This window comes from Zalophus californianus, chromosome 1 (genome assembly GCF_009762305.2).
Source record: "Zalophus californianus isolate mZalCal1 chromosome 1, mZalCal1.pri.v2, whole genome shotgun sequence".
NCBI lineage: Eukaryota > Metazoa > Chordata > Mammalia > Carnivora > Otariidae > Zalophus > Zalophus californianus.
This window is the reverse complement of record NC_045595.1, coordinates 16,557,232-16,584,369: the sequence shown is the minus strand read 5'-3', so window position 1 is coordinate 16,584,369 and position 27,138 is coordinate 16,557,232. Positions and strand designations below refer to the sequence as shown.

The window sequence follows — 27,138 nt, the reverse complement described above, 5'->3', positions numbered from 1 at the left end:
GAAGCCCCCATTCCTCCCTGGCCTCGCTCCACACCCTGTGTGGTGGTCCAGGTCCCTCCAGCCCTCCCAGGCCCCGCCCCCACCGGGCTCCGCCCGAGCCCCGCCCACCTCAGGGCCCAGGCCCCACAGGGGCTGGAGAGCTGACGCCACAGCGCCCCCCAGTGCAGCAGGGCGGTGGAATGCTGCGCCGCCTGCTGCTTCAGGGCCGCCGCGTAGCGCAGCCCCTCCAGGCGCCCCCGCCTCTGCGCAGGTTCCAGCACCAGGTCCTGCGGGGGTGAGGGAATGGGTCAGTCCCGCCGGCGGCTTGCCATCCCACCAGCCGCCGTCTGGGCGCAGGGGTGGGGCAGCTCCCCACCCTGGCCCCGGGCTGCACACCTGGAAGGCCCGCCGGCTGTGTGCCCGCTCCCGCTGGCGCCGCTGTCCACTACTCATAAGCGTGTCGTAGCAGGCATTCCAGAAGCCCGACATGAGGTCGTGGCTCTTTGCGTAGGTGTCCATCTCGAACTGCGACATGGTCGGCTGCACCTGGAGGATTGGGCAGGGAGAGGAGATCAGCGCTGGACGCGGGCCCCGGGGCCCCCATTTCTCCTCCCGCGCCCGCACCTCCAGGCACCTGCTTGTCTATGAAGTGGCGCCATTCAGGTGTGGCACAGAAGGCCTGGAAGTCCTCGAAGAAGGTGGGGCTGCCGTTGGTGGGCGGCAGGGAAGGCAGTCCCCACTGGAGGCCCAGCGGCCCATAGGCACGGTCAAGCAGGGTGCGCACCAGGGGCACCAGCCACGAGCAGCGTTCCGCGGCTGCAGCGGCTGCGTTTGGGGGCTCCCTGTCCTCGGAGGTGGTTTTTGGTGGGGAAGTGTTCAGCGCGCGCGCCAGCGCCGACTCCAGCTTGGAGAGCACATAGCAGGCCTCCTCCCGCCGCATGGTTACTGTGGTCTGCAGCAGCGAGTGCAGTTTCACGTAGGCCTGGGCGTGCAGCTGGGGGCGGGAGGGGGTGTGGGTGGCGTCCAGCCACTCCGCAGACTCCCCACACCTTCCCCTGCTGGACCCCAACCCACCCCGGGCTCACCTGTGGGTCCTCCAGCAGGATGTAGCCAAGCACAAGGCGCAGGCCAATCTGGGCCATCTCGCGGAGATCCGCTGTGCCGTTGGCCAGGTGAGGCCAGGCTCCCAGGCGGTCAAGCAGACTGCACACCCCTTCAAAGAGCTGCAGCGCCACATAACCCCGGCAGCCATCATCAGAGGAGGCCAGCAGCCCATGGGGAAGGAGCAAGGTAAGGTTTAGTCTGCGGGCCAAGTGGGGTTTGCACACACAGACACCATTCTGCTGCACCCATGAGCGCGCCCATGCACTTGCCCACCTCCCGGACCAGACGCCCCCGGGCTCACAGGGACACGCAGACTCCTGCGGCTCCCAGGCCCCGGAGCTACCGCACCTTCTCACTCCACAGCTCCTGGTTACCGTGGCCCTCCGCACACAAGAAGTCCTGCAGCAGGCGCAGAAGCCAGAGCGCCTGCTGGGTGAGGCTGGCCAGGACCCCGACAGGGGCCTCTTTGATGTCGGTCAGGGCTGACTCCAGCATCATCTCCAGGAGGCTGGGGATGGACGAGGGACTCGGGGGTCTGTCCGACTGCCTTCTTCACCCTCAGGCTTCCCGGAGGCCCCTCGCCCTCCCGAGTGGCCTCCTCACCTGCGCTTGATGCAGTCTGGCGGGCGCACAAGTGTGGCTGAGGCCCCCAACTGGGTGAGCACCGAGAAGACCTGGCCGCGCTCCCGCCAGGCGGCTTCATCGCTGCCTTCCACGCCGCGCCATGTCACCGAGAACAGCACGTTGGTGAGCAGGTTGCACAGTTCCTCCTCAGAGGTTTGCTGTGGGCACAGGTGGGGGTGGGGGCGGGGCAGGGAGGGAGGGAATTGCAGACTCTCCTGCTATCCCCACTGAGCACCCCTTGCCGACCACTACCGGGTGTCCCTAACCAGGAGGGACAGCATTCAGCCAACAGACAGCCTGGGGCCTGGAAGAATGGTGTAGGGGCCTTAGCCACCACCTAAATTCCAGGGAGGATCCTGAGGTTTTAGTGACTCCTCAGGGGTTCACAAAATTACTCCACAGTTCTCACAGGCCCCAAGAACTGTCCTGGAATTCTCTGGAAGAATGCCACAGTATAAGCAGAAACCCATCCCCAAACCCGGAAACACAAGGCAGATCCCTTGGAGCGACGCTGCCCGTGGGCCCTGTAAAGTTTCTGCCCCACAGGATCTCTTGAGGACTCCCCAAAGCCTGGCTGGTGCCCCCACTCTGGCTTGGCATCGTTTGTCCTATTCCGGGCCCCCACCGGGAACACAACTGCAGATGAGCGCTCCAAGGGGGCAGCACCAGGGCCGACCGGTGCCTACAGCCCCGACGTCAGGGAGGACCCCACCTTTGGAAAGCTTATACCGCCTGCCCGGTGTCCCAGAGCGGGCCCGCCTCACCTGAGGGTTGCTGGTATTTGAGGTATCGTCCCCACTGACGGCGGGCTCCGGGAGGCTGCCGTCCTCCAGCACGTTGGAGAGACTGGAGCTGTGGCGGCCGTGGGCCACAGGGAAGGGCCGGGGCCCATCCAGCGGGGAAGGGGTGCCGGGCTGGCTGGCCGGAGTAAGAGTCCCGCTGCCGCTGCCACCGCCGGCCGTGTTACACGAACCCACGCTGGCCCGTTCCAGGCCCAGGTCAAAGGGTGTACAAAATGGGGAGAGAGCATGGTAAAAGGCATCAGGGTCGGGGCTGGGAGTCTCCGAGGGCAGGAAGACGTCCGAAGTCTCAGGTGACTCGGTGGGCGGCTGGCCTAAGGCTGGCTCTGGGGAGGTGGGTGGCTCTGGGGAGAAGGGCAGGGGACTGCCGGCTGGGGCCGCCTCCAGGACGTACAGCCGGGTCAGCACGTCCTGCCAGCCAGCCTGTCGGGCCAGTAGCCGCACTATGTCTGGCTGTCCGTAGATGAGGTGAAAGAGCTGCCGGGCCAGGGCACAGCAGGTGAGGGACGCGTCCGGCGGTCTGCCCCCGGACTCCCACCCTAGGGCCTCTGCAGGGGAGGCCTCCTCACGGGCAGGTAGAGCGAAGCCCCCAGGGTAGAAGCCCCCACCTCCACAAGCTGTCACCCTGCCCCCCATACTCACCTGGCGACAAATGTCCAGGCGGATGCTGAGGTCAGCCTGGAGGGACAGCTGCACCACGGCCAACAGATCTGAGAGATTCAGGCAATCTGGGAGGATAGCCAGAGAGGCCCTGAGGGACTGACCGCAGGAGGGGGACCTCGCTTCCCCGCTGGCCCAGCCTGGGCCCCTGTGCCAACGCCTCCCCCTATCCACCTGCCCCGTTTCCTGGCCCCGTCTCACCCAGGTGGAAGGGTGGTACCTGCCCCCAGGAATAGCTTGTAGAGGCCCTGGCAGAGCTGGGGGGAAGCAGCGCCCTCCGGCAGGCAGGCAACGAGCCCCTGGAGACTATACTCTCGCAGCCGGAGGTGCTGACGGCTCCGCTCAGGTAAGCGCTCGTTCTGCTGCAGTTTGCGCAGGATCTGGAGGGTCGGGGGCGGGGAGGTCATAGAGGGTTTGTCATCATGGGGAAGGAGTGACTGGAGGGGGGAAGGCACCATGCAGGACTGTAGCTCCAAGAGGGGCCCGCTCCACCTCCCCGGCCCTTAGGCAGGGGCCACGGCAAATGGGATGCCAGGGGCAGGCTGGGTGTACCTTGCAGACTCGGTCGGGCACCTGGGGCAGTGCCCTGGGCCGCACCAGCAGAGCCAGCAGCACCTCAAGGTTCCCCTGCTCCACCAGGAAGATGGCGAGAGACTCCTGTGCTGGTGAACCCTGCAGCAGTGCCAGCAGCAGGTCCAGCACACCTGCCACCTGGGGGATCCAAAGTCTCCTCTGGGTCGGCTGCTCCCCTCGACACGGTCCACACCCCCCGCCTCACGCAGGCCCCACCCTCACCAGCCTCCAGCCTACCTGGCCATCATCAGCTGCCGCCGCCAGAAAGCTAAGCACCACCTGCATGTCCTCGGTGGCCGAGTTCCGAGCCAGGAACTCCCGCACCAGGCCGAGCAGTGAAGTCTGCACTGTGCGCACGTCGTCGGCCGCTAGGGGGTGCTCCCGCGGAGGGCTGGGCCGGTCCCCATAGGCGCAGCGGCCCGGGGCCCGGAGGACACAGGGGAACGGAGGGGAGACAGCAGGGAGAGCGGGCAGGTGAGCTGGGGGACCGAACCTCATCCCCAAGGCCAGAGGCAGCTGTGTCAGCCCCATGGCCCATCTGCCCCCACCGGCCTCACCTGTAATGGGTGCGCAGCGCATCCAGGATGAACTGAACCCCGTACTTTTTCCGCAGCTTCTGTCTGTGCTCCCGGACTATGCTAGACATGTACTGGATGTGGCCTGAATGGGCATCATCAGAGGACTCAGGGCCAGGTCCCTGCCAGATCCCCCCAGGGCAGATATGGCCTCTCAGATCGCCCAGAGCGGGGTTCTAACTTCTCAGAACCTCTACCCCCACCCCGCCTGGTGGCGTCCCCCCATCCAAGTCCCCACACCTACCAAGGCGCACAGCAAAGTCACTAGGGCTCCAGAGGTGGAAGCTGAAGAGCACATGCTGGTAGAGCAGGTACAGGAGGGGCCCGCTGCCCTCGGCTGCTACCTGCTCCATCAGCAGCTGGGCAGACATGAGCACGTTCATGTCCATGGCCCAGCTGGGGACCTGGAGTAGAAGGAGCCAGGGTGAGGGGGCAGGGCCTGGCTGGGTGCCTCCGAGCCTCCCAGTACCTACGCTGCCCTGCACAGGCGGACGGACACAAGAATCCTGCCGGCTCAAAGCCCTTTTGTGGCCCCCCACTGCCTCCGAGGTGCAAGCTCCCAGCCTGCTGGGCGGGTCCCCTGCCCCAGTGGGGGCTGGGACTTCAGCCAAACCCTGCCAAGCATGGCAAGGCCCCGCTCAGATGCCATCCCCTCTTCCAGGAGGCTCTCCCCGACAACGTCAGGTTCTCCTCCTTAGCTCCCGGACAACATCAGGTTCCCCTCCTTAGCCCCCTGATGCAGTCCCCTCAGCCAGACAGGGCAAGGTCCCTGCCACCTGCCCCACCTTGCGCAGGAGGGCTCCGATGATGGCCGGCCCCTGGCACTGCACCAGGCTCTCCTGGTTCCCCGCATGGCCCTCCAGGAAGTTCCGCAGCATCAGCAGGAAGGCAGCCACGGCGTTCCTCTCCATGCGCACCTCTACCGGCCACCACAAAGGGGACAGATGTGTGTCAAGGGCCTGCCAGTGGCACAGGCCCCAGGCCCTCCAGCCTCCTTATCGTGCCACGATTCCCTCGCCGCCCTAAGCCAGGCGCCGGGGCCACTTTACCTGAGGACTTGCCCAGTGGGAGAAGCAGGCCCTGGGTATTGTGGCCAGAGGTCAGCTCGGGCCCCACGAGGTCATGTGTCTCAGCTGGACCTGCCTCGGCCTCTTGGGGCTGTGAGGCCACTCGCTCCAGCAGGGGCAGCAGGGCAGCCATGCCTCCCACACAAGTCACCACATCCTAGGGGAAGGGCTGGCTGTGGGAGGGCAGCTCCCGGCCATTTCCTGCCCCACTCCGCCCCGGCCGACCTTCCAGTCTGGGAAGCTGGGTCCAGGGGAGTCTGGATCTCTTGAACAGGCCTCCCCAGTGACCTCGCAGGGCCCGGGGGGGGGGGGGCGGCTTGCCAGCCCGCCCCACACATGCACGTGCCCGCGCTCCCGATCGCACATGCACCTTCACATCCCAGGTCTCCACCCTGTGGCCCGTCAGGCGGCCATCCAGCCCGTGGCCGGGGGACAGGTCCAGGCAGATGTTGTTCCTGCAGGCCTGGGGGCAGGGGGTGAGCAGGCAGCCAGGGTCAGTTAGAAGAGGAGGTGGCACACGGAGTGTGGGGGGCAGGGGAAGGTAGCAGCGCCGAGCCCACTGCCCCATGCCCAATACCTGAGGTGAGTAATGGAGGAGCAGCTTGGTGCTAAGCTCGTGCAGCTCACCCTCGGGCTTGAAGGGTGCCATCTCCTTGGGCCCTGCGGGGTGGGCAGGGGGCTTCAGACCTGGCTGGGCCTCTGGCCAAACCCCATCCAGAGCCTGCCTCTTCTCTGCCTGATCAGAGGATGTACACCCCAGGGACGCCTTCTCCCTCTTGGACCCCTAGTTTCTAGCCCTGGGCCCTTTAGGAGCCCCCACCCCCCAGGTCTGGGCTGGGGCTGGGGCAGGGCCCAGTGGGTGGTGCTGCATACCCAAGGTGAACAGGGTTCGCAGGGCCGCCGCAGGCAGCGCTTCGTGAAAGATGGCCACGGCCCCCAGCTCACCCTCCAGGGACGTGGGGCTGCCCCACCGGGTGTCCTGTGTGCCTGCAAGGGTGGAGCTGATGCTGCCCTCCTGCAGGGGGGCCACCAGCCCGGACCCCCAGCCAAGCCCTGCGGTGGCCGGGACCGACTGCGAGCGGGAAAGGGAGGGGTGAGTGGGAGCCAGGGCAGCAGGGACTGGTGGCGTAGGCAGCCCCGTGGTGGTGGTCGTTGTGCGGTGCCCAGCAGAGCCGATGCAGCAGGAGGAGAAAGGCTGCGGGGCCAGGGTTGGGGAAGTGGTCAGATCACAGCAAAGTCCGGGTCTCCACCTGCAGCTAGATCCTCACAGGGACCCCCACGGCCACACAGACCCCAGAGGTTAAAGTCTGAGGCCTACATTGGCGGCGGGGAGGACACTCCAGGCTTCACCCTGTCCAAGATGCCCCAGCTACCCCAGGCCTCCCCAAACCCTGCCTGGCACACCTCACTGAGGGAGGGGCAGCGAAGGGGTGCCGTCTTGACCAGCTGGCCGTCTTTGTAGACATGGACCAGGTTTTGGCTGAAGGGCCGGCGCCCAGGCACATGGACGATGGCCACGCAGTGCTAGAATAGAAGCCACGACATCAGACTGGGGGCTGGCACTTGGTGCCTCCTCCAGCCCCCTGGGCCACATGAGGAGAGAGGCTCACCCAGGCGGAGTCGGCAAAGGACACTTCCGGCAAGCTCATGGTCAAGTACTCCTTCCGGGTGCACACGGCCACCACCAGCGTCCCAGCTGCCGTGAAGAAGGCCTCGAACCCTGAGCCGCTGCTGGCGAAGAAGCTGGGGGCAGGCCAAGCCAGTTACATCGGCTGCTTCCCCGCTCAGCCCTAGCACTGGGCCCTGCTCCCTGGCAGTCACCCACCTGTACAGCTGCTTCCGCTGGAGGGGCCGGGAGGGGGCCGGGCTGGGGGCCGCAGCCGTGGGGTGCAGACAGAGCCAGGCGTGGAAGGTGAAGCCGGGTCCCGGCCAGCGCTGCACGGGGGGTACCATGATCCCCGCCATGCTGGGCGTGAGGTCAAAGTAGTGTAGGGCTCGCGCGGGGCCCTGGCACCGGGCCATGCCCGACAACGCACGGAGGACGGCCCCAGCGTGTCTGGCCTTCTGGGCCTCAGTCCCGGCGTGCCCCGAGTCCAGCGCCGGTGGGGGGCGCAGCAGGCAACGCAGCTCCGAGGGCCTTAGGGACACTCGGCCCAAGGCTTGCAGCAGCGCCAACAGCTGCTCCTGGCAGTGGGTCCCCAAGGCGCTCCCCGTGCTGAGCGTGTGCAGCAGGTGGCCCACCAGCCCCGCCTGCACACACGTGCGCCGGCTGGCCGGGCAGCTGTCGCAGAGCCGCCGGAGGCGCTGGGCGAGGAAGAGGCGCAGCTCCGCCGTGGGCAGGGCCGGGAGCCACTGCACCAGCAGCAGCACGGGCTGCTCGTTGACGACCGGTGGCGGTGGACATCTGCCGTGGTCGCCCTCCACAGCCTGTGGGTGGAGAGAACGTGACGGGTCCCGGGCAGCTAGCAGGGGATGGGCCACGCCGCCGACCGTGGAACCGCCGCGTCTCAGCGGGACAGCAACGCGAGCTACCCCATCCCGTTCACACACGTCGTGGTTCGGGCGCAGGAAAGTCGGAGGCGTGAGCACACGCACTACCATTTACGACAGGCCTCCAGCGCCGTTAACACCCTGGGCCTTGGCTTTGGGTCCGGGTTGGCCTCAACCCCGACTGCAATGTTCCCAGGATGATCTGGGGGTCTGGCTCCCATGCCCCGGATCTTCAGCCCAGGGACACCTGTGGTCGGACATCCCGGGGCCACGGGTCACACTACGTACTGCCCACAGCCAACAGAGCCCCCAAGGTGGAGAGCTCACCCTCCGTGGTAACCCTGACTCAGTCCTGACCACCCCTGGGACCCTGAGCCTACGCCCCCGGCCCTCACCATGTTGAGCAGCTCCTGCAGCAGCCGGTGGGTGGGGGGGCCGTGGCTCTGCAGAACCTCGTGCAGGTGAGGGTAGCCGATGCGCTCCTTAAACACCTCCTGTGCAGGGTTGCGTGGGGAAGAAGGGAGCACGTATGTGGGCCCCGGGGCAAACCCACACCCCATGGAAACTCCGGAGGAAGGAGCATCTTTCCAGGTTCCCCCACCTGGCTCTGCCGCTGGGTCGCAGTGCTAGCGAGGGCAAGGGGCTGCGGATGGATGCGGGGGTAAGGGTCCCCCTCGGAAGGCTATAGATGGCGGTCGGCCCACAAATAGCATCCTCCCCCGTCCAGCCCCGACCCAGAAGATCCAGCTGCCAGCACTGAGCTGCACCCCACAGGGCAAGATCCCCGCCTCCTCAGCTCCCTTGCTCTAACAGCCACCAACCAGACCAGTTCTGGGGACATGCGGTCAGCTTAACCCCCACCCCACACCCCTACAGTAGCCAGACTGCAGCGTCCTCACCTTGGCCGAGGGGGAGCCGCTCATGATGCAGGTCAGCACTCGGACCACGTGCACTGCGATGGCATCTGTGTCCTGGTCCAGGACCTTGGGGTGGGGAGGGGCAGTCAGAAGCAGCAGGTTGCTAGCATGTGACAGCCCACAGCCCCCCTGTTCCTGCTGTAGGGCCAGGAGCAGGTGCCCCAAGGCGCGTAGCTGAGCCAGCTGGAAGCCTTGGGAGTGGGGTGCCAGGCCTTCTACTCCTTGCCTGAACTACTGTGACCCTCACCCTGACCCTAGGACCCTCTCTGGGTAGCTTGGCCAGACCCACTTTGACAAAGAGGCCAGGGAAGAAACCAAGACCAGGAAGGGCCTCCCTGGGACGGATCAACAGGGGACCCTCTCGCCATACCCCCTTTGTCCCCCACTGCCTGGGAGGCCTACAGGCCTCAGTCCCCACCCATCCCCACCCAAGCTAGACACACATGTGCAAGGCAAGTGCTCCATCACCCATGATGATTGACAAGGGGTTGGGAAATTTAGGGACAAGCAATCACAGGAGGTTAGAACCGGAAGAACCTCTGAGACCTTTGAGTCCTACCTTCCCCCTTGCCCCTAGATCCAGGCGGAGACACTGAGGTTCACCCTGGCTGAACCCGGCAGCTGGAAACATGCTGCTCATTTGTAGGCTGCTCACTTGGCTTTGGGTCTGGGTTGGCCTCAACCCCAGAGGATTGAAGAAGGGTCAGGAGGGCTTAGAGAATTCGTCCACAGCCGCCAGATTGCTAGACTGTATTTTGGCTCCATGGGGCCTGACTCCCCAAGTGACCTCGCACAACCTTCTTCCCCCTCCCCAGGCCTCGGTTTCCTATTTATAAAAACCAGGGGTCTCAGCTGCCTTGTCTGCTTTGTAGAATAATAGATATGCAGGCTCCCAGAAAACAGGTAAGAGTAACAGCCACAGGGGGCTGCCTCATGAAGACAAAGCCGGGGGCCTCTAGGGCTTGGGGCCCAGGTTTTAAGCTCCCAGAGAGAGGGTTCTCCACGCAGAGCCCCTAGCTGACAGCGTACTGCCTCTTCCAGCTCCCATGCAGGGTGAGGCAGGGAGCCCATCATAAGGGGATGAGGAATTCCCAGTGACCTGCTTAAGGTCGCGACGAGGATCCATGGGAAGAAGTGGGCCCATGTCGGGGAACCTCCTTTTCTGTGAGTGACGACAGCCATGTCCCTTAGTATCTGGGCTTCAGTTTCCCCTCTGGGCGTAGGTGGTTGAGTTTCGAAGGTTCCTTCCAGGTTGGCAAAGCCAAACCCTAGCTCCCAATACTAATACTAGGTAGGGTACGGATCACTCCTGCCCATTCCCTAGGATAAGCGTCCGGAAGGTGGGTGAAACAGCATGGGGGCTGGGCCGCAGCAGGCCTTACACATATCTGCTCGTCCCCCTGCTCAGGCGGGAAGGGCTCAACGGCGGAGCCGCAGGGGGTGGGTGCCCAAGGAGGTGAGTGCCTGAGCAGGTCAGCCCCAAGGTGGTACCTTCTGGACATCGGGCTCGGTCAGTAACCGGGTAGCCAGGTCACTGTCCCCCTCAGGGGGCGCCCGGGCCTGCAGGTACAGCTGTGGGGAAGGGGGAGGGCACAAGGTGGAGGAGGCAGAAGAGAAAGAGGAGGAAGATGGGGGGGGCGGTTAGAGCAGGGCCAGGGCAGCTTCCAGGACTCTGCCCCCAAGGGAAGGCTCTGTGTGCCCTGAGACCCAGGCAGAGAGCCCCACTAGGCACTAAGGAAGGCAGGGATCCAAGAGCCGCCCATGCCCTGCTCAGAACAGAGCCGGGGCGGGGGGCAGGTAAGTGGGCAGGAGTGGGTACTGTATCTAAAACAGCAGGGCCCTCCTCCTGCCCCTGGACTTGGGGCTGGGGAAAGAGGGACAAGGGGCCGGGGCAGCTCCTGTCCTTCTGCAACATCCCCCTCCTATGGGGTGCGGAGCCATCCCGAGCCTTAGGCTGCCCCGCTCGCCACAAACACCCAGCCCGGTCCAGCCCAGGCTTGCTCAGCAGCAGTGCAGTCCCCACAAGTGGTTCCCCAGCCTCGGGGTCCCAGGCCGCCCACCCGCAGCTGGGCCCTGCCCACCTTGCTGTTCTGGATGAGGCGAGTAAGGTGTTCAAAGCAATTGTTGCTGAGGAAGGTGGCCTGCAGCACCGGCCGGTCCTCACACGCCAGCATCCTGGGGATGGCGTCTGTGGAGGGGTCTCGGGTCAGCCCTGCTCCACCCCGTCGGCGACTTCTGCGCTCAGCCTCACACCTTCTTCCTACGCTGCCCAGTCCTGCCTTCCATCATCGCTCAGACCTTCCCCTGCTGGAGCCACCTCCCCAAGAGCCTGGGAGCCCATACCCACCGAGCATGCTGACCCGTAGGGTGACAAGGGCCTCTTCAGGGCCTGGGCTTGGACCCGCCGGCCAGTCGGCATTAAGGATGTGGAAGTAGCCCTCAAGCAGGGTGCGGAGCTCTGGCCCACGAGGGGGCGTGCGGCTGGCATGCAGGACATGTACGGCCCCCACGAGCGCCTCCAGCGTCAGCGGCACTAGGCGGGGGTCCTGGGCCGGCCCATGGTCCCAGCCCCGTACCACACCCAACAGGCCCTGCACGGAGCCAGCGCTCACGGCCATCTGCCCGTTCTCCTGCAGGTGTGGGCAGAGATGGCAGTGGTCAAGGGGCTCGACCAGCAGAGACCCTGAGGTGGCCGCCCTCTGGTCCACAGGCTCCTCCTGGCTTACCTTCCCTCCTGCAAGGACGGCACCAAAGAGGTGGACGAGACACAGCAACAGCATGGGAGGGAGGCCATCAGCATCCCGCAGGCTCTCTGGGTGGGGTAGGCGGGCAGGACAGGAGGACGTCACCAAGCTTGCAGGGGACGACCCAAGAGGGAGGAGCCCTGGGGTGGGCGGGAGAGGGCTGGGACGTCCCACGTGAGGGAAAAGACCCAGTTCTGTCCTTGGGGTTCTGAAATGTCACGGCTCCCTGCCAGGGGGCGTCTAGGGAAGACACGGCCCTTCGCTGGGGAGCTTGGAGGGGATGTGGTCCTGCCCTGAGAGCCTAGCCAGTCCCCCAGATCCTTAATCCCCAAAGTGGGGACCCCAGGGTAAGCACGCACACACACCCCACCCCACTTCCCCATGGCAACCCAGGGTTTAGCTTCTCAGATACAAATCTGGTCCCGCTACCCTGTGACGGTTGGAGCTTCCTGTGACCTGCTCCGGGGACCTCGCTGTATCTTCCATACAGATGGCCCTCACCCCCACCCATGCCCCCGCTGGGGACTTCCAGGGGCTTTCACGGTCTCCTATGTGGGAGGCCCACCTGGCCCCACTCCAGCAAAGCTGGACAGGATGCCAGGCCACAGAGTGAAACTCAGAGAGCAGAGGGACCAGCCCTGGGTCACAGGAGTGGTGTGTACGGCGGGGGGTGGGGAGGGGCAGGGGGTGTCTCCCCTCTTGGAGCTGTTGCCTCTGCTCCACACCCCAGGCCTGCAGCAACATAGGGCACCCCAGAGACACTCGGACACCTTTTGTGCTAACAGGCCCACCACCTCACCAAGCCTGGCCTGCCCCCCATTCCAGGGCCATCTTGCCCTGTCCCATCTAATGTCCTGGACAGCTTCCCTCTGATGAGAGGAAAACAGGGGACCCGAGAGAAGAGGGTCCCCAGGGGCCACAGATGTCCTGGGGCTCAGCTCCTCCAGGACCGTGGGAGCAAGAAGCAGAGATGGTGCAGACGTTGTCTAAAGGAAGGGTGGCGCCTACAGGCGTCACCTACAGGCGTAAAGGGACTGGACCAGGGAGTTTGAAGATGGTCCAGATCAGAGTGAGAGCCAAGTGGCTTTTCGGACCAAGGAGGTGGGAGGGAAGAGGGAAAGAAATTGCTCTCCCCCACCTTACGGGAGGCCTTCACTCCAGCCCTGAAAAGAAATTACTCATTTTGCCCAGACCTGCCCTTTCTCTCCTCTCTGCCCCTAAACTCCCTCGCCTCTGGAAGCCCCCTTGGTTTCCCATGGTGCTCCCAGCCCTGCTGGCAGACACCACAAAGGGTGCCCCATCCCTCAGGCCTCCAGGATGGGGAACTGCAGGAAGGGGCTCAGGTTTGGGGGTGGGGCCCAGTGGGGCCTAAGGGGCAGGGGCGGGGCCTGACCTCGGAAGAAGGCGCTGAATTCACAGGGCAAAGCAGCTGGTGGGAACTTGTATTTGCTCTTCTCCTTGGAACTGATGACTTCCCTGGGGGTGGGGGTAGGGAATGGGTAGGGAAGAGGCAGGGGCCCCGGGTGAGGCCAGGCGCTCCACCCCTCCCACCTACACCTGGGCCCCCTCCCACGTCCACCCCCCTCCCATCCTCTCCCCAGCCTCCTCCAGGTCCTCCATGGTGGGCTGGCTCTCACCCACTGTGCTGGCGCCTCCAGGTCTGGTAGGGGTCAAAGAGGCCCTCGCAGAGGAGCAGGGCGTGCAGGGCCACGTTTTCCAGCAGCAGCCCACGGCCCTCCTGCGATGCTGGGGCTCCTTTCAGCTGCAGGCATGGGGAGAGGGCGGAGGGTTAGCTGGGCCCCGGCTACCGCCTACCACTGCCCCTCCCCCCCGCCAGTCTAGAGCCCACCTCACCTCTGCCATCAACCGGGTCAGCAAGGCCAGCACCCGGGGCGCCAGCACCTGGCCCCAGCCCGCCTCTATGTTCTCCAGGTTCCTGGGAGGGGATGGGGAGAGAGGTCCCAGGAATACACCTGCCCCGCCTCCAGCCCGCAGTCCTGAGCTGCCCACCCGCCTTCAGAGGGTGACGGGGACCCACCTGCAGAGAATGATGAAGAGCTTGAGCAGCAGCAAGGCTTGCTCCAGGTCCCCCTCGTCCAGCTGCTCGGCCAGGACATGCAGTGCGTCCAGCGGCAGCAGCGGTACCTCCGCGCCTGCCTCCTCCGGCCTGCAGGGAGGGGCGTTGCTAGGGCACTGAGGACCCTTGGTCTCCCTGCCCCGTCCCCGCCCTCCCGATAGATCCAGCCTCACCTGCGTGGCTCCAGAAATGACAGTGAGATGCTTTTCTCGAAGGCACCCACGAAGGCCTTCAGCCACTGCTGCAGGTAGCCCAGGTCCTTCTGCAGGGGGAGGAAGTGGGGGGGCAGGCCGGGTGCCGTGGACAGGGATCGGAGGCAGGGCAGTGCGGGTGGACAGAGTGAGGGATGGGTAGGGCAGGAGGGAGGACAGGAAGTTTGAAGGTCAGCGTCAGAGGGCTGCCCTGCATATTGACCACTCTCCCAGGGCCTCCTGTCTGCTTTTCCCAGTCTCCCAGTCTCTGCTCCCACCTCCCTAACCCTTGGGGACTCGGGCAAGCCTGACACGGCCAGGGGAGGGGATTAAGTGTGCACACTCCGGGATGTGACTATGGGCCACACTGGTGCTGGGGCTGAAGGTCTTCCACCCACCAGCCACCCCTGATCCAAAGCCTTGGGCTGGCCTCAGCCTTGCACCTTCACCCAGCTTAGCAGCCACCACCTCCAGAAAACCTTCCCTGACTGTGGATCCCATGCCGCACGAGCACTATGGACCAGGCGGACCCATGCACACGCACAGGCAGAATGCCCTACCTCACCCTGGGACCTAATGCCCACCCTGGCTGGTTACCTGGACCCCAGGCCCCAAAGCTGGTTCCATGGGCAAGAGGGGCAGAGGCTGAGCCCGAGTCTGGGCGCCCGCCGCCAGGGAAACTTTGGTGTGAACGGGAAACGTCCCCTCCCGCCCCACCAGGGGCAGGAAGCGCAGAGTCACGGTGGGGGAGGGGGGCCGCTTCCTCCCGGCAGACCGCAGGGATGTGGGCCCCCCCCCCCCCCGCCGGGGCACCCAGGGCCCTGCAAGAGAAGCTGTGAGGGACCTGGCCCAGCACCGGGGGAGGGGCCTGGAGTGCAGAGGGGTGGGGTCACACTGCCCTGGGTGTGGCCTGCCCTTTTTCTGGCATGAGGTCAGGACTTGGAGTCTAGAGACAGGTTCTGATCCCTGCTGCTATAGGGCCCTTCCTTCAAGGCACCCACAGCTACCTGACCTGGGTCCAACACCTCAGGCCTAGGGAATGAAGTGGATATGGAGGACTCAGTCATACCTTTGCCCTGCCCCCCTCCCCTGTGTCCTGGCCTCCCTGCTGCGCCCTACTGGTCTCTACTCCAGGGACACAGCTGAGTAGGTCCTAGCCTAGCCCCAGTCTCCTCTGGCCTCTAAGCCCCTCCCAGACACAGAGTGGGTGGTGGCCTGGAGCTCCTCTCCCACCCTGCCCTCCTTTCCTAGGTGCTGGCCTCATCCGCTGCTCCTCATGAACCAGTTGAGGCCAGAAGGCACATTTCTTTCCCAGGGGCAGGGGGTAGGGCAGGGACCAGACTGGAGAAGGCTGAAGGGGCAAGGGACACATCATAGGTGCTGCGTCCCTGCGGCCACGGACCTCAACTCAACGACTTCCAGAACTACCTTGAGTGGATGGCTCATTTCTGCTCCCTGTAGGCTCCTGACCACAGGGTAGGGACTGAATGGGCCCCAGGGAAGGAAGGGGTCAGACCCCAGCAGACCGGGCCAGGTCCACGAGAAACCGAGGCAGAGCAGCCCTCACCCTGTGGTTGGGCACCTTCCTTGTGCATTTGTCACAGATCTGAGGCCTAGGCAATGGAGGGAGGGGCTGGGGCCACCGAGGTGCGGGCCCACGCTGCCGCTGGGACTTTCTGTCCTCAGTTAGTTACCTCTGGTGCTCTCTCCACCCTCTGGCCCTGGCCGCCTCCCTGCTCACCTCTGTCCACGGCCCTCCTCAAGGACCCCATAGTGCCCAACCCTGAAACACCAGAGCAGGCCAGGGCTCCTAGACCATTTCTTGGGAACATTTCCCATTGCATATGGGGAAAAGGGGGGCTCCAGAGAGGATGCCTCATCCACTACAACCCCTTCAGCTACTCCTCTGAGGATGCTGAAGGCCAGATCTTTGTTTTAGGCCTGGGCCACTCGTGGTTGCTGGCCAGCCAGTCCGAGCTGACCATGTAGCCCCTGGCTCAGTGACCCCACAGATCCTGGTCTACCTTCAAAACTGGCCCACACCATCCCCCCACTCTTCTACCCCCAAACCACCCCCAGTCAAGCCACAGACATCTCTCACCTAAAATGTGGGTCCCTTTTGCCCACTGCCATTCTGCTGAGCACCTGAAAGCCCAAATTTGACCATGTCCCCCCCACCCTGGCCTGAGGATGAGGGCTCAACTGAGCCTGGCATTCCAGGTCCCCAGTCCAATCACAGCTGCTTCTCCAGCGTCTCCGCCCCTCTCCATCTGAGTCACATCCTCTGGTCCCGGCCTCTGTCCACCCTATGCCCCACTGCCGTCTGTGTCTTGGGCTTCTGGTACTTAAGCAGGAGCCTGCCAGGCTGGGCTGGGTTCAGGGCTGTGGCAGTCAAGGTAGACTTCCCGGCTCTGGGAGAGCATGAGGGGTCTCTAAAGCATAGTACTAGGGGGCGCCTGGGTGGCTCAGTTGGTTAAGCGACTGCCTTCGGCTCGGGTCATGATCCTGGAGTCCCGGGACCGAGTCCCGCATCAGGCTCCCTGCTCGGCAGGGAGTCTGCTTCTCCCTCTGACCCTCCCCCCTCTCATGTGCTCTCTCTTTTCATTCTCTCTCTCTCAAATAAATAAAATCTTTAAAAATAAGTAAATAAAATAAATAAAGCACAGTGCTAGGGAGGGATAGGGGTATCTGCCTGTCCCGCCTCTGACCTGGGCCCCACGGCTTCCGGCTGCAGTGCTGGGGGGTGTGGGAGTCCCTGCAGGGGTCGAGACAGTGGTGGCAATGCTGAATGCCAAGGGGTCTAGAGCTGGGAGAGGCGGCTGTGGTGCCTGGGCTTCCCACACTCCTCGACTAGCTCCTCCCTCCCTTCCCAGCTCCAAGCAGGAATGTTGGGCAGGGCCAGCCCAGTCCCTAACTTGAAGGGGCCAGGGCCCCATGACGGCAGGTCAGGAGCAGCCACGCTCCTCCTCAGGCCCTGGGGCTCAGTTGTAAGTGGTGCCAAGGCCCTGTGGGCCAGGGAGCAAGCTGTGGGGAGGGGGAGGTCAGTGATCCTGGGAGGAGGGGGCACTCATGATCACGTCTGCAGGGGCCCCCAGTTTATGCCCGACCAGCCCTGAGGGCACTCAGTACTGGGGGTGGGGGGCTCCCAAGGGCTAGTTAGGCCCAAATAGTCCCCGGGTGGGCACGGAACTGCCACTTCGGCAGGAGGTACCCCAGGGGGGCCGAGGGCAGGCGGCTGTGGCATGGATGGGTGGGTGGGGGTGCTGTCTGCTGGGGGACAGGGACGACTGAGCTGCTGGACATCGTGCTGCCCCTCTACCTGCTTGCCCTGCCCCAGGCCTGAGACCAGCCCTGGCTTGCCCCGAGGGGACACCCAGACTTTGCTTCAAATCCCGACCCCACCCCATCACCTCCTCTCGGCAGTTCATAATGGTGCAATACACAGAAATTCCTCAACTACCACCTGGCATCCCATGTGCCTCCAGTCACCCACCCCAGCACAAGCTCTAGGTCAGGTCTCCAGCCTCCCCTCATGTCTCAGCCCTCCTTCCACTCCGGATGGCCCAGCCGAAGGGCACTCCTCGCTGTCCCCACACCCACAGGTCTGCAAACGCTTTGCCCTCCGTGCTTCCTCTGCCTGAATGCTCCCCAGAGCCAGCACCTTTTGGAGACCCAGCCCTGTCTGGTACTTCAGAGGAAAGGGCTGCCAAGCCCAATCGGTGGTTGAGGGCACGGGTTCTGGAGTCCAGCCCTGGTTCTCAGACTCAGTAGCTTGTTACTTACCGTTAATCTCTTTGCGCTTCAGCTGCCCCTTGAAATCCATCCCTCCACACCTGCTTCACAGGTAAAGCTTCTCCAAACCACACCCCGCCCCCCAGCATGAGAGAAGGTGAGTGGGATCTCCATCCCCAAATCCAAGGGTTCTGCTTTCCCAAGCCCCTAGCATCCTAGGGCAACACTAATGTTCTCCCCACCCACTCCCATGAGTGACCAATGAGTAGCAGACCTTGGTTCACTGGCAGAACTAAGGTCTCAGGGGGTGGCTGTTCCAGGCAGGTGGAAAGGTGTGGGTGGTCCCCAGGTTAGAGCTAGGAGCAGGGTAAGGGGAGAAGAGGGTAGCTCCAAGGTGGGTGACCCCACCTAGTCAGAATTGTCTGGGTCGTAGTGAGCACCCCATTTCCAGGGACAGGCAAGCAGAAATGGGACAGGGTGGGGTGGGGTCTGATCAGGAGAACTTCTTTCAGGCCTGGGGAATCTCCCCACTCAGCATCAGGAGGGGGATGGCAATGTCAAGCCAAAGGTGGCTTCTGGCTATACCAGGGTGCCTGGCGGTCAGACTTGGGAGGACCTCAGGTCAAAGAAGGAAGCAGGAAGATGGGGACTTTGCCAGAGGCAGGGGCAACTGAGTCACAGTGGTGCAAGTGCCCAGGTGGTTGGGCCAGTGTCTCCCCCTTACCTGGGGACAGGGTCTTGCAAGGGGTGGACCTTCTGGTCTCCATAATGCCCCCCAGGGCTTAACCTTCCCCTTGTCCTGGTACTATGGAAACTAAGAATTCCTTTCCAGGGTCCCCATAGTAACCGACCCTGTTTCCATGGGGACCCCACACTTCCACATCAGCTCCCCAGTTGCCATAACAACTCCAGGGATTACCAGCCCCTCCCCCCAAGCCTGGGCTCTGTGCTAGTCTCCCCATCACCTCAGTCCTGCCCCCTTCAGTTGCCTTGGTAATAAACGCAGGGAAGAGGAAACCCTGGTTGCCCCTCTGAGGTGCAGGCACTAAGGAGGCTATTCTACCTTCCTTTTTTCCCATTTCAAGAGGGTAAACTGAGGCATAGGGAGGCATATGACCCAGCTAAGGTCCCAGAGGGAGCAGAGGGCCTGTCCAGGTTTCCATGAGGCAACAGAGCTCATCAGTCAGGGTGAGGGACCAGGGAGGGGTGGGCAGAGCAAGGTCAACTCCAGCTCTGACCTTGAACCCCCTGACCAGGGTTCACAATGAGGGTGAACCCTGAGTCCTCGATGGCAGAACTGAAGAGTTCAGCCTGGGCTGCCCACCTGGAACCTGAATGTCTGTCCTGTCCTGACCTTTGTGGCCCTGAGTGCCCCAGGGGTCAGGCCCCCCAGCGCTCCCTTTCACTGGGGGGCTGTTGAGCAACACTTCGCTCCAGTCCAAAGAGGGGCTGCTCATTTGCATGTTACTTTGCGTAACTTTTACGTGCTGCCCGTGCTGCCCAGCGGACCAGCCGGCTGGGTGCCGCTCCCAGTTCTCCTATCCTCGCCCCCCCCACCCCCCCGGCCCCCCCCAACCCACCCCCCGGCCCCTCCCCGGGGAAGCCCAGCCCATTGCCCAGGCCCCGCCCCCACCCCGACAACTGGCCTCTCCAGGAGCTTGCTCCTGGGCTTCCTAGCCCTTCTGCCCACAAGGCCCGAACTCAGGCTCCTGTGGCTCGACCGGTCACTGCTGTGGGGTCTGCGTCCTGCAGCCAGCCACTCAGCTGATGCCCAAGGGGCCTCTTGAAATGTGGCGTGTGGGGAAACTGCCAAGCGGCAAGCACAGTGAGGGTGAAAATGGGGACTGGCCTGAGCTGAGGTCCAGCTTGGTCAGGGGGACAGGAGACAACAGACTCCTCAAACGGGAGAGAGAAGGCTCCACGCTAGAGGAAACAGCTTGTGCCATCCCAGGGTGCAGACCCACCCCAGGCCTCCGGCCCACAGGACTAGACCTCTCCCGGGCAATGGAACACAGGAGGAAGACTGGGTTGGAGCTCTGATGGACTCTACCCCAAACGTGTCCCATGACCTTGGTATGACCCCGCCTTGATTTCCCCACCAGGGCCCCGAGGGCCTCAGACTAAGTCATGTCCAGGGGCAGTCTGGCCCTCCTTCCTCCCTCCGAAGCCACCTGCAGCCACCTTCCCCACTTGTGGCTCCCAGCTGAGCAGGGCCCACAGAGGGAGGGGGGCAGGCGGGTCTGAACCTGGGGTCTGTGAGGAGAAAGGAAGGGCAGAAAGGGGGTGCTCCCTTGGGCGGGCCTAGACCCACAACTGGGAAAACAGGTTTGCCAGCTGATGTCAGCTCTCTCAGCTGAGGGGAGGGGCGCGGTTGTTGGGAGAAACTTCTGGCTGGGTGGCTGGCCAACTCAGGGGTCTCTTGACACCCTCTATCAGTTCAACCTCTTCCCTTATCTTCCTCCCTCCCCCAAGCACACCCACACAATAGGTCCCTAGCAGGACTCAAAGTAGCATAGCCACCACTCCCTGGGAGCCCAGCATGGAGGGGTGGGGACCTGTTCCGGGAGCAGGAGCGGGACCAAGTGGGCAGGAAGGCAGTGCTGGGAGGTTGGCTGAAGCTTCCGGTTCATACTCACATCCTGGATTTGTTTGCCAGGCCCTAGGCTGCCCCTTGACTGCCCAGGCTTCTGGGGCTCCAATCAGCCGGCCCATGCCCCAGACCTGCCCTGGTGAGGTGAGGAGCTGGATGGGGAGAGGGAACTCAGCCGAAATGAGTGCTAACCCCCTGCTGAGGGAATGGGGGGCTGGCCACTTGCAGAGTTCAGCTGGAGGGGGCAGGAGGAGGCAACCATGCTCCGCTGGAGGTCCAGTCCTGGGAGACAGCCTTCCCCCAGCAGCACTGACGTTAACATCCCTCGGACTCACTACCTGGTTCAAGCCCCCCTTCACCTAGTCACAGGGGAAAAAATTGAGGACTGAGAATCCGCCCAGAGCCATTTGGGCGATCAGAGGCAGGAGGGCCAGGGGCGGGTTTCCTTCTGGATCTTTTCCCTTCACAAGGACCCCAACCCTTGGAGATGTAGACAGAGAGGCCTGAGCGAGGGCACCCAGTGGGGCCAGGGAAGCAGGAGTTTTCTCTGGCCCAGACAAGCCAGACGGGCTACCCCTCTGCAGAGTCTAGGCCACCCTGAGGTCAGGGCTGCGCCGAGTTTACAGATAGAGAAGTAGAGGCTCAGAGGTGTAAAGAGCTTGCCTTGGGTCACACCGAAGGGGGACTCTACACACGATGCCTCCTACCAGGGGCCTGGACCTCTCACCACCGAAGTGGACTCAAGAAGCTGCAGTCCTTATGGCCTGGATTCCAGGTCCCTAGGGCCCCAGACCCAGCCTGCAGTCCTAGGAGACAGCCGGCCAGCCTCTTCACAGAGGGCCAGCTGATCTGGTCATGAACTTCCCCCTAGTGACGAGATCAGGGGCACACAATAGTCCATTGTGCCCAGGGTACACCTGAGCCAGGAGCATGATGCCAGGCAGGTGCAGGGAGGGACGCCAAAGCGAGGTGAAGAGGAGGGGGCCCTCCCTGCTGTGAAAGCAGAAGGACCCTGGGACCCCTCCCTGCTGTGAAAGCAGAAGGAAAGTGGGAGCCTATGTGCGTGAGACACAGAGTTTGGGGGACACGAGGTTCTCAGCTCTGACAGGACACCTGGGTCAGTCACTCCCTTCACCTTCTGAGGCCACAGGAGGTAGTCTCTGAGACAGGACAGGGAGCTCAGGAGGAAAGGGCTCCAACCCCTTCAAACATCCCTCCTACCTCACCTCCCCTATTCCCTCCCTCTGCATCCAAGGCAAATCTTTTCTTCTGGCTGGACCCCCAGGTCTACCCAGGGGTGGGGTAGGGGCCTCCTCGGCTCAGGGTCAGGGAGGACCTCATCACTGCCAGCGCACTGATGCGGAGTAGTCCGAGTTGACTCAAATTGGACCAAAGTAGGGACGCCACCTACCTCTCCCCGCCCCCCGCCTGCCGACACCCCCCCCCCCGCCCCGAGCCCCCTCAGACCCTTCGGCCATGACCATCCAATAGGACCGCGCCCACAGGAGTGTCAAGCCCAAATGCAGACTAAGCCTTCCTGCCCCTCCCAACCCAACAAGGTCTCTCATTTATTTGCCGAGCCTCAGTTTCTCCACCTGTAAAAGGGGGAGGTGTCCGGCCGCCTCAATCCGGGCCCCTCTCCTCATCAGGCGCGACCGAGGTTGCGCGGTCCCCACCCGAGAGGCTCTCTGAGGTGCACGCCCGCGGGGGTCATCCCCCAGGTAGAAGGCCAGAGGCACCGGCGGGCCGGGGGCGGCGCACACGTGTGTGCGGGGCCCGAGTCCGCCCTGCGCGCGCGCGCATCTACGCGGCCCCGGGAACGCGGGGCGCAGGTGCAGCGGGCGCGGGGCGCGCGGAGCTGGGGGCACAGCGGGAGCGGCGCGGGGCGGGCTCACCTGAGCGTAGTAGAGCAGCCACAGCTCGTACAGCCGCTCCGAGGCGGCCATGTCCCGGCCCGGCTCCGGCCCTGCTGCGCGCCACCTGCCGCCGCCGCCTCCTCCGCGCCGCCCGCCGGTTGCCCTCGGCCAGGCCCATGGGCGGAGGGCGTCACTCCGGGGCGGAGCGGCGCGGTACTACTCGGGGAAGTAGTGCTGGCCCCCGCCGCGCTGAGCCACCCAAGTCTGCACGCTCCTCCTCCTCGCGGCCGGCCGCCGCCCGGCTTCCTGCACTTAGCTGCCGCTACCACCGCCCCGCCTCTCCTGGGACCGTGCAAAGGGCGGGGAGCCCGGAGGGAGGAGGAGCTTGAGGTCAGGGCGGCCCGGGAGGGCGCCCCGCAGTCCCGCCCTCAGCAGTCCGCGCCCGCGACGGTGCCTCGGGAAGGGCCGGTCCGAGCCTCCCGGACGAGGGTCGGGGTCAGGTATTCCAGGCTTGCCCGCCGCACAGTGCGCCTGCCTGGAATTGCCACCCTTCGTGCAAGAATGGGGTCTCCGGGTCGGGGGGCAGGGGCTCCGGGCCGCGTTCAGATGGCCAGAGTCCTTCAACAAATGGTAACGACAAGCAGCGGCCACCTGTAGAGTTTACCACGTGCCTGGTGCTGTTCTAAGCGTTTTAATGCAGAGACCGACTGCCACGTTTTTGCTCTTACTGTTTGTGGAGCAGGAGGGGGGACATCAGAGAGCAGTGCCCTTCGTCTGCCCTGCAGATCCCTGGGAGATTTAGGCAATCCTCACGGGTCCCCTCTTCCAAGAAGCCTCCCAGATTCTCCAGTAGAGGCATCCTCCACTCTAGGGCCCAGCATTTGTCTTCACATCTTTTGTTTTCTTTAACCTCAAGAGGCTAAAGGCAAGAGGATGTCTCGTGCCTCAGTTTTACAGATGGAGAAATTGAAGCCCAGATGGGCCAAATGAGAATCACGTGGGTAGCCGGGGACAGCGCGCGCGGGGATGGAGGCCTGACTGACTCTTTGCTGGCCCACTGCCACCATCACCCCCTGGATCTCTCCCTGCCCCCCCCAACCAGCCTGCCTGGGAGGTGAGGGCCCCCCCACCCCCGCCCCGGTGTTGGGCAGGGGTCAGGCCCTGTGTTGGAGTTGGGGAGAAGTTTGTGGAGCCCAGAAAGGTGCTGTAAGTTAGAGGAACTGGAGTCTGGAGTCCCTCAGACCTTGGCCAAGAGAAAACAGACTCTTTCCCCATTCCCATCCTTTTCCATCCTCCTGACTTTTTCTTGGGCAGCCTCTCCACTCTGGCCTTTTTTCCTGCCCTGTCCATCCTACCTCTGAGCTGACATTTCCTGAGCACCTACTACCTGGTACTACCTGTGATCCTGGTACAGGTTCTGGTAAGTCACCCCTCCGGATGCAGGGGAACAGGGCACCGAAAGGCCCCGGCTAGTGAGGTCAGGAGGGTCGTTTTGGAGGGGCTGGACAGAGGTCTTATGGCACAGGGGCCTCTGAAGGGAAGTGGGAGGAGTGGGCATCCACCTGCTACCAGCCTGGGAAGGGAGGCCCCAGGCAGGAAACAGCTTTGCTGAGAGACGAGTCATGGTATGTGTTGGCGGGGAGGGAGGCCTCTGTGTGGCTTTGGGGATCCTGACATCCTGTCAGAAGGTCTTAACTTCAGCCAGAGTGGTCTCCTGGTTGTTGGGGCATGCTGGTTAACACAGGAAAGAAGACCCTGGCAGCCCCTGCCGGCGAGCAGTGCACCTCTTTGCCGCCTGTTGCAGTCAAGGCCAAATCAACTCTCAGTAGTTCTCTGGAACTAAGCTCAGGGGGTTCCTGGGGCCCACTGGGCCCGGGTTGGGGGTTTGTTCTTCTCCAGGTTAGGTAGTCTGACCCTGAGTACTTTGCTGCTTCAGGGGGCTTGGAGGTGGGAGGGGCTCGTCCATGAGCCTGGAGGACATGGCCATCCAGCCAAGCCCTGCACCGCACAGCTTTATCTGAGCTGAGAGTGGACACAGAGGGCCTAGGGGCCCATGAACCAGTGCATCCAGGGAGTCACTGGTACCTGTAGAGGAAGAACGGCAGATCTTGTATTGAACTGGGATCGGAGTGTAGGGTCAGGGAAGACTTCTTGAAAGCATTCAGGCCTTGAAGAATCAGGACAAGGGGACAAGGCTGGGCCAAGCGCTTTCCAAGCGGCCCGCAGGGAACGAGCTGTGGCTGGCGCTTGCTGAGGCAAAAGCAGAGCGATCCACGCGCTCTATCCTCCTTCACTCAGGTCTGATTCCACTCGCAGCTTTCTCACTGATTGGCATTGGACGAATCGAGCCTTACGGCCTTTTTCTTTGCCACGCCCTCCCCACCAGGCGAGGCGAGTTGCTGGGAGAGGTAGGGCGGGCCCTCTAGCAACTCAGTATTGATTGGCTTTCACGACTTCCTGTTCTCCCGTTCTCGTCCCTGGATTGGCCGCCAGAGAGTCATCTACTCCCTGGGCCTGCGCGATGCAGGACGAGAGAAGAGGAGGGTGGGCAAGATGGCGGGTACTGCGGCTGGTGTGGGCCGGCTAGAGGAAGAGGCGTTGCGGCGAAAGGAACGGCTGAAAGCCCTACGGGAAAAAACCGGGCGCAAGGTGAGGAATGCAGAGTGAGGACTGTGACTGAGGTAGCCAGTGTTCGGAAACAGAACAGGGACGAGAGAACAGGGGACTACTAGGAAAAGGCAGGTGCTGAGGGCGCGCATGCGCGCGCGGGTGGCGCTTGCGCGAGGAGTCGGAGCCCGCCCCCCCAGCGTGCTTGCTGGCGGGCTGGGAAACTTTCGGCGCCGGTGCCGTCGCCGCGCACGCGCGGGGCGGGGTGGGCAGTGGTTAGCGCCTTACGCGGTTTTTGGCTACCGTCGGGTGTTTCGCCTATGAGCGCCCTGAATCACCCCCTTTCCCCAGGACCCAGCCGGCCTTCCAACCTGGTGAAATTCAGTGCATCTGGCAGACCCTCCCCTGTCCTCCAGCGCGCCTTCGGCAGGGCAGTACGGGACGTGCTCTGAGCGCCCAGCTGGAATCGTTGACTACGAAACTCCGAAAGAAAGACCCATTTCTAGGTCAGGGTGCACCTCAGGGAAAGAGCAGGGCACTTAGTTCTTCCCAGGCTACTTCTCTGGGGATGGACCTCCGAGTCCTCTATTAGTTACCAAACTTGGAAGCATCTTCCTTGCTTTTGTTTGACACCAAAATGGTCCAATTCCATTTCCACCTCTGATCTGTCCGAGTAGTCAAGAGGAAGGAGAACTCCGAAGTTCAGTACCTGTGTGCAAACCCTGGCCCTGTCACTTGGGGCCGTGGGACTTGGGACAAATTGCTTCATCTCCTTGAGCCTGTTTCTTCATGTCTGCAGTGGAGGATAACAATCTATATTAATTCTCACTGGGTTATTTTGAGATCTGACAGGGTCATCTGTGAAAGGGCACTAGAGACCACAGAGGGTGGAGCTTGTCATTTCTGCTCTTGTTGGATGAGCAAAAACTATTAATTCTACAAAATATAAAGGATAGTAAATATCTAGACCTTCGGTGAATGGGGGAAAACAGGGACTCAACTTTCCACCTTTAAAGAGTCAGGCTGGTCAATCTGGCCCGTTTCCTTTCTGCATGGCCATCCTGTGGGAAAGTGAAAGGGGAAGTAATAGAGAGTGAAAACTAGCCAGATTGGCTTCTGCTTTTGTTGGCAACTTGTTGGCCCTGTTAGATGGTTCTGCTCAAAAACTGCCTGGCCTAGGGAAGCTCAAGCCTCAGTTTTTCAGTGGCTGGCCAACCTGTGCTCTTGGCTTAGATTTGGGGCCCAGATTACTGGGACTGGTCTTGAGGTCAGAATACAAAGGACAACATAGCATCCTCAAGGCTCATTGCCCTGGGAAGGATGCCCAGGCCATCAGGAGAACTGGCCTTTAATGAGGGATTCTTTTAATGGGCTGAAAATATGGCGTGATTGTTGTTTTTTTTTTCTTTATTGTGGCAGAATATATCTAACATAAAGTCTACCTTTTGAAATACGTTCATAATGTTACATAACTATACCACTGTGTCCAGAGCTTTTTCATCATCCCAGATGTAAATTCTGTACCCATTAAACAGTAACTCCCCATTCCCCTCCCACCCTCGCCCCTGACAACCACCATTCTATTTGACTACTTTTAGGTATGTTATATAAGTAGAATCATACAGTATTTGACTTTTTTTGACTGAGTTATTTCACTCAGCGTAACATTTTTAAGGTTTATCGATGTTGTAGCATATGTGAAATTGCATTCCTTTTTAAAGCTGGATAATACTCCTTTGTACTATACCACATTTTATCTTTTCATTTTAGGTTGCTTCTAACTTTTTGGCTGTTGTGAGTAATGAATGTATAAATACCTGTTTGAGTCTCTGTTTTCAGTTCTTTTGGGTATGAACCCAGAAGTGGAATTTTTGGATTATATAGCAATTCTGCGTTTAACCTTTGAAGGAACTGCCATGCTGTTTTCCACAGTAGCCGCATTATTGTACGTTTCCAGCCGCAGTGGACGTGGATGCCAGTTTTTCCACATCCTTGTCAACACTTGTTATTTTCTGTTTTGTTGATCATAGCCATCCTATCGGGTGTGAAATGGTATCACATTGTAGTTTTGATGTGCATTTCCATAGTGATTAGTGAGTGATGTTGAGCATCTTCTCATATGCCTATGGCTATTTGTACATCTTTTTTGGAGAAATGTCTGTTCAGGTCCTTTGCCTATTTTTTTTTTTTTTTAAGATTTATCTATTTGGGGGAGGGAGAGAGTTCACACTCATGTGCACGCACACATACAAGTGGGGGAGGGGCAGGGGGAGAGAATATTCAAGCAGACTCCCTGCTGAGCATGGAGCCACAATCCATGAGATCATGATCTGAGCCAAAACCAGGAGTCCGTCGCTTAACCGACTGACCCACCCAGGCGCCCCTTTGCCCATTTTTTAATTGACTTTTGTTGTTGTTGAGTTGTAGGAGTTCTTAATATATTCTGAATATTAACCCCCTATCAGATACGGGATTTGCAAATATTTTCTCCCAATTCCAAGGTTGTCTTTTCACTTTCCCAGTAATGTCCTTTGAAGCACAAAGTTCTTAAT

General features: G+C 62.0%; 2 protein-coding genes across 11 annotated transcripts in view; one reads left to right on the top strand and one right to left on the bottom strand.

The window, feature by feature from the left end:
* The window catches only part of NBEAL2 (neurobeachin like 2), a 29,314-nt gene extending 7,048 nt beyond the window's left edge, over positions 1-22,266 (bottom strand). For 2 of the 10 annotated variants that reach the window (XM_027585880.2, XM_027585888.2), the window contains exons 1-32: positions 22,019-22,266; positions 13,784-13,872; positions 13,572-13,700; positions 13,171-13,295; positions 12,927-13,009; positions 11,516-11,601; positions 11,137-11,419; positions 10,871-10,977; positions 10,281-10,361; positions 8,772-8,855; positions 8,268-8,366; positions 7,208-7,809; positions 6,993-7,125; positions 6,787-6,906; positions 6,256-6,577; positions 5,960-6,042; positions 5,753-5,845; positions 5,365-5,539; positions 5,101-5,234; positions 4,560-4,719; positions 4,298-4,400; positions 3,978-4,131; positions 3,720-3,878; positions 3,388-3,547; positions 3,150-3,235; positions 2,472-2,984; positions 1,687-1,865; positions 1,432-1,591; positions 1,065-1,202; positions 614-973; positions 376-525; positions 109-266 (exon numbers count right to left, since the gene is read on the bottom strand). In XM_027585880.2, the coding sequence (XP_027441681.1) occupies positions 109-266; positions 376-525; positions 614-973; positions 1,065-1,202; positions 1,432-1,591; positions 1,687-1,865; positions 2,472-2,984; positions 3,150-3,235; positions 3,388-3,547; positions 3,720-3,878; positions 3,978-4,131; positions 4,298-4,400; positions 4,560-4,719; positions 5,101-5,234; positions 5,365-5,539; positions 5,753-5,845; positions 5,960-6,042; positions 6,256-6,577; positions 6,787-6,906; positions 6,993-7,125; positions 7,208-7,809; positions 8,268-8,366; positions 8,772-8,855; positions 10,281-10,361; positions 10,871-10,977; positions 11,137-11,419; positions 11,516-11,601; positions 12,927-13,009; positions 13,171-13,295; positions 13,572-13,700; positions 13,784-13,872; positions 22,019-22,157 (5,447 nt within the window). In that variant the 5' untranslated portion in view covers positions 22,158-22,266. Of the gene's footprint in view, positions 1-108; positions 267-375; positions 526-613; positions 974-1,064; positions 1,203-1,431; positions 1,592-1,686; positions 1,866-2,471; positions 2,985-3,149; positions 3,236-3,387; positions 3,548-3,719; positions 3,879-3,977; positions 4,132-4,297; positions 4,401-4,559; positions 4,720-5,100; positions 5,235-5,364; positions 5,540-5,752; positions 5,846-5,959; positions 6,043-6,255; positions 6,578-6,786; positions 6,907-6,992; positions 7,126-7,207; positions 7,810-8,267; positions 8,367-8,771; positions 8,856-9,888; positions 10,225-10,280; positions 10,362-10,870; positions 10,978-11,136; positions 11,420-11,515; positions 11,602-12,926; positions 13,010-13,170; positions 13,296-13,387; positions 13,470-13,571; positions 13,701-13,783; positions 13,873-14,398; positions 14,473-18,257; positions 18,331-22,018 lie in introns of those variants that run through there. The other 8 variants (XM_027585881.2, XM_027585882.2, XM_027585883.2 and 5 more) reach the window with 8 other exon arrangements.
* Positions 22,267-24,501: 2,235 nt separating this feature from the next.
* Positions 24,502-27,138, top strand: part of CCDC12 (coiled-coil domain containing 12) — a 54,123-nt gene continuing 51,486 nt past the window's right edge. The window contains exon 1 of the mRNA XM_027585283.2: positions 24,502-24,628. Within this exon, the coding sequence (XP_027441084.1) occupies positions 24,533-24,628 (96 nt within the window). The 5' untranslated portion in view covers positions 24,502-24,532. The remainder of the gene's footprint in view (positions 24,629-27,138) is intronic.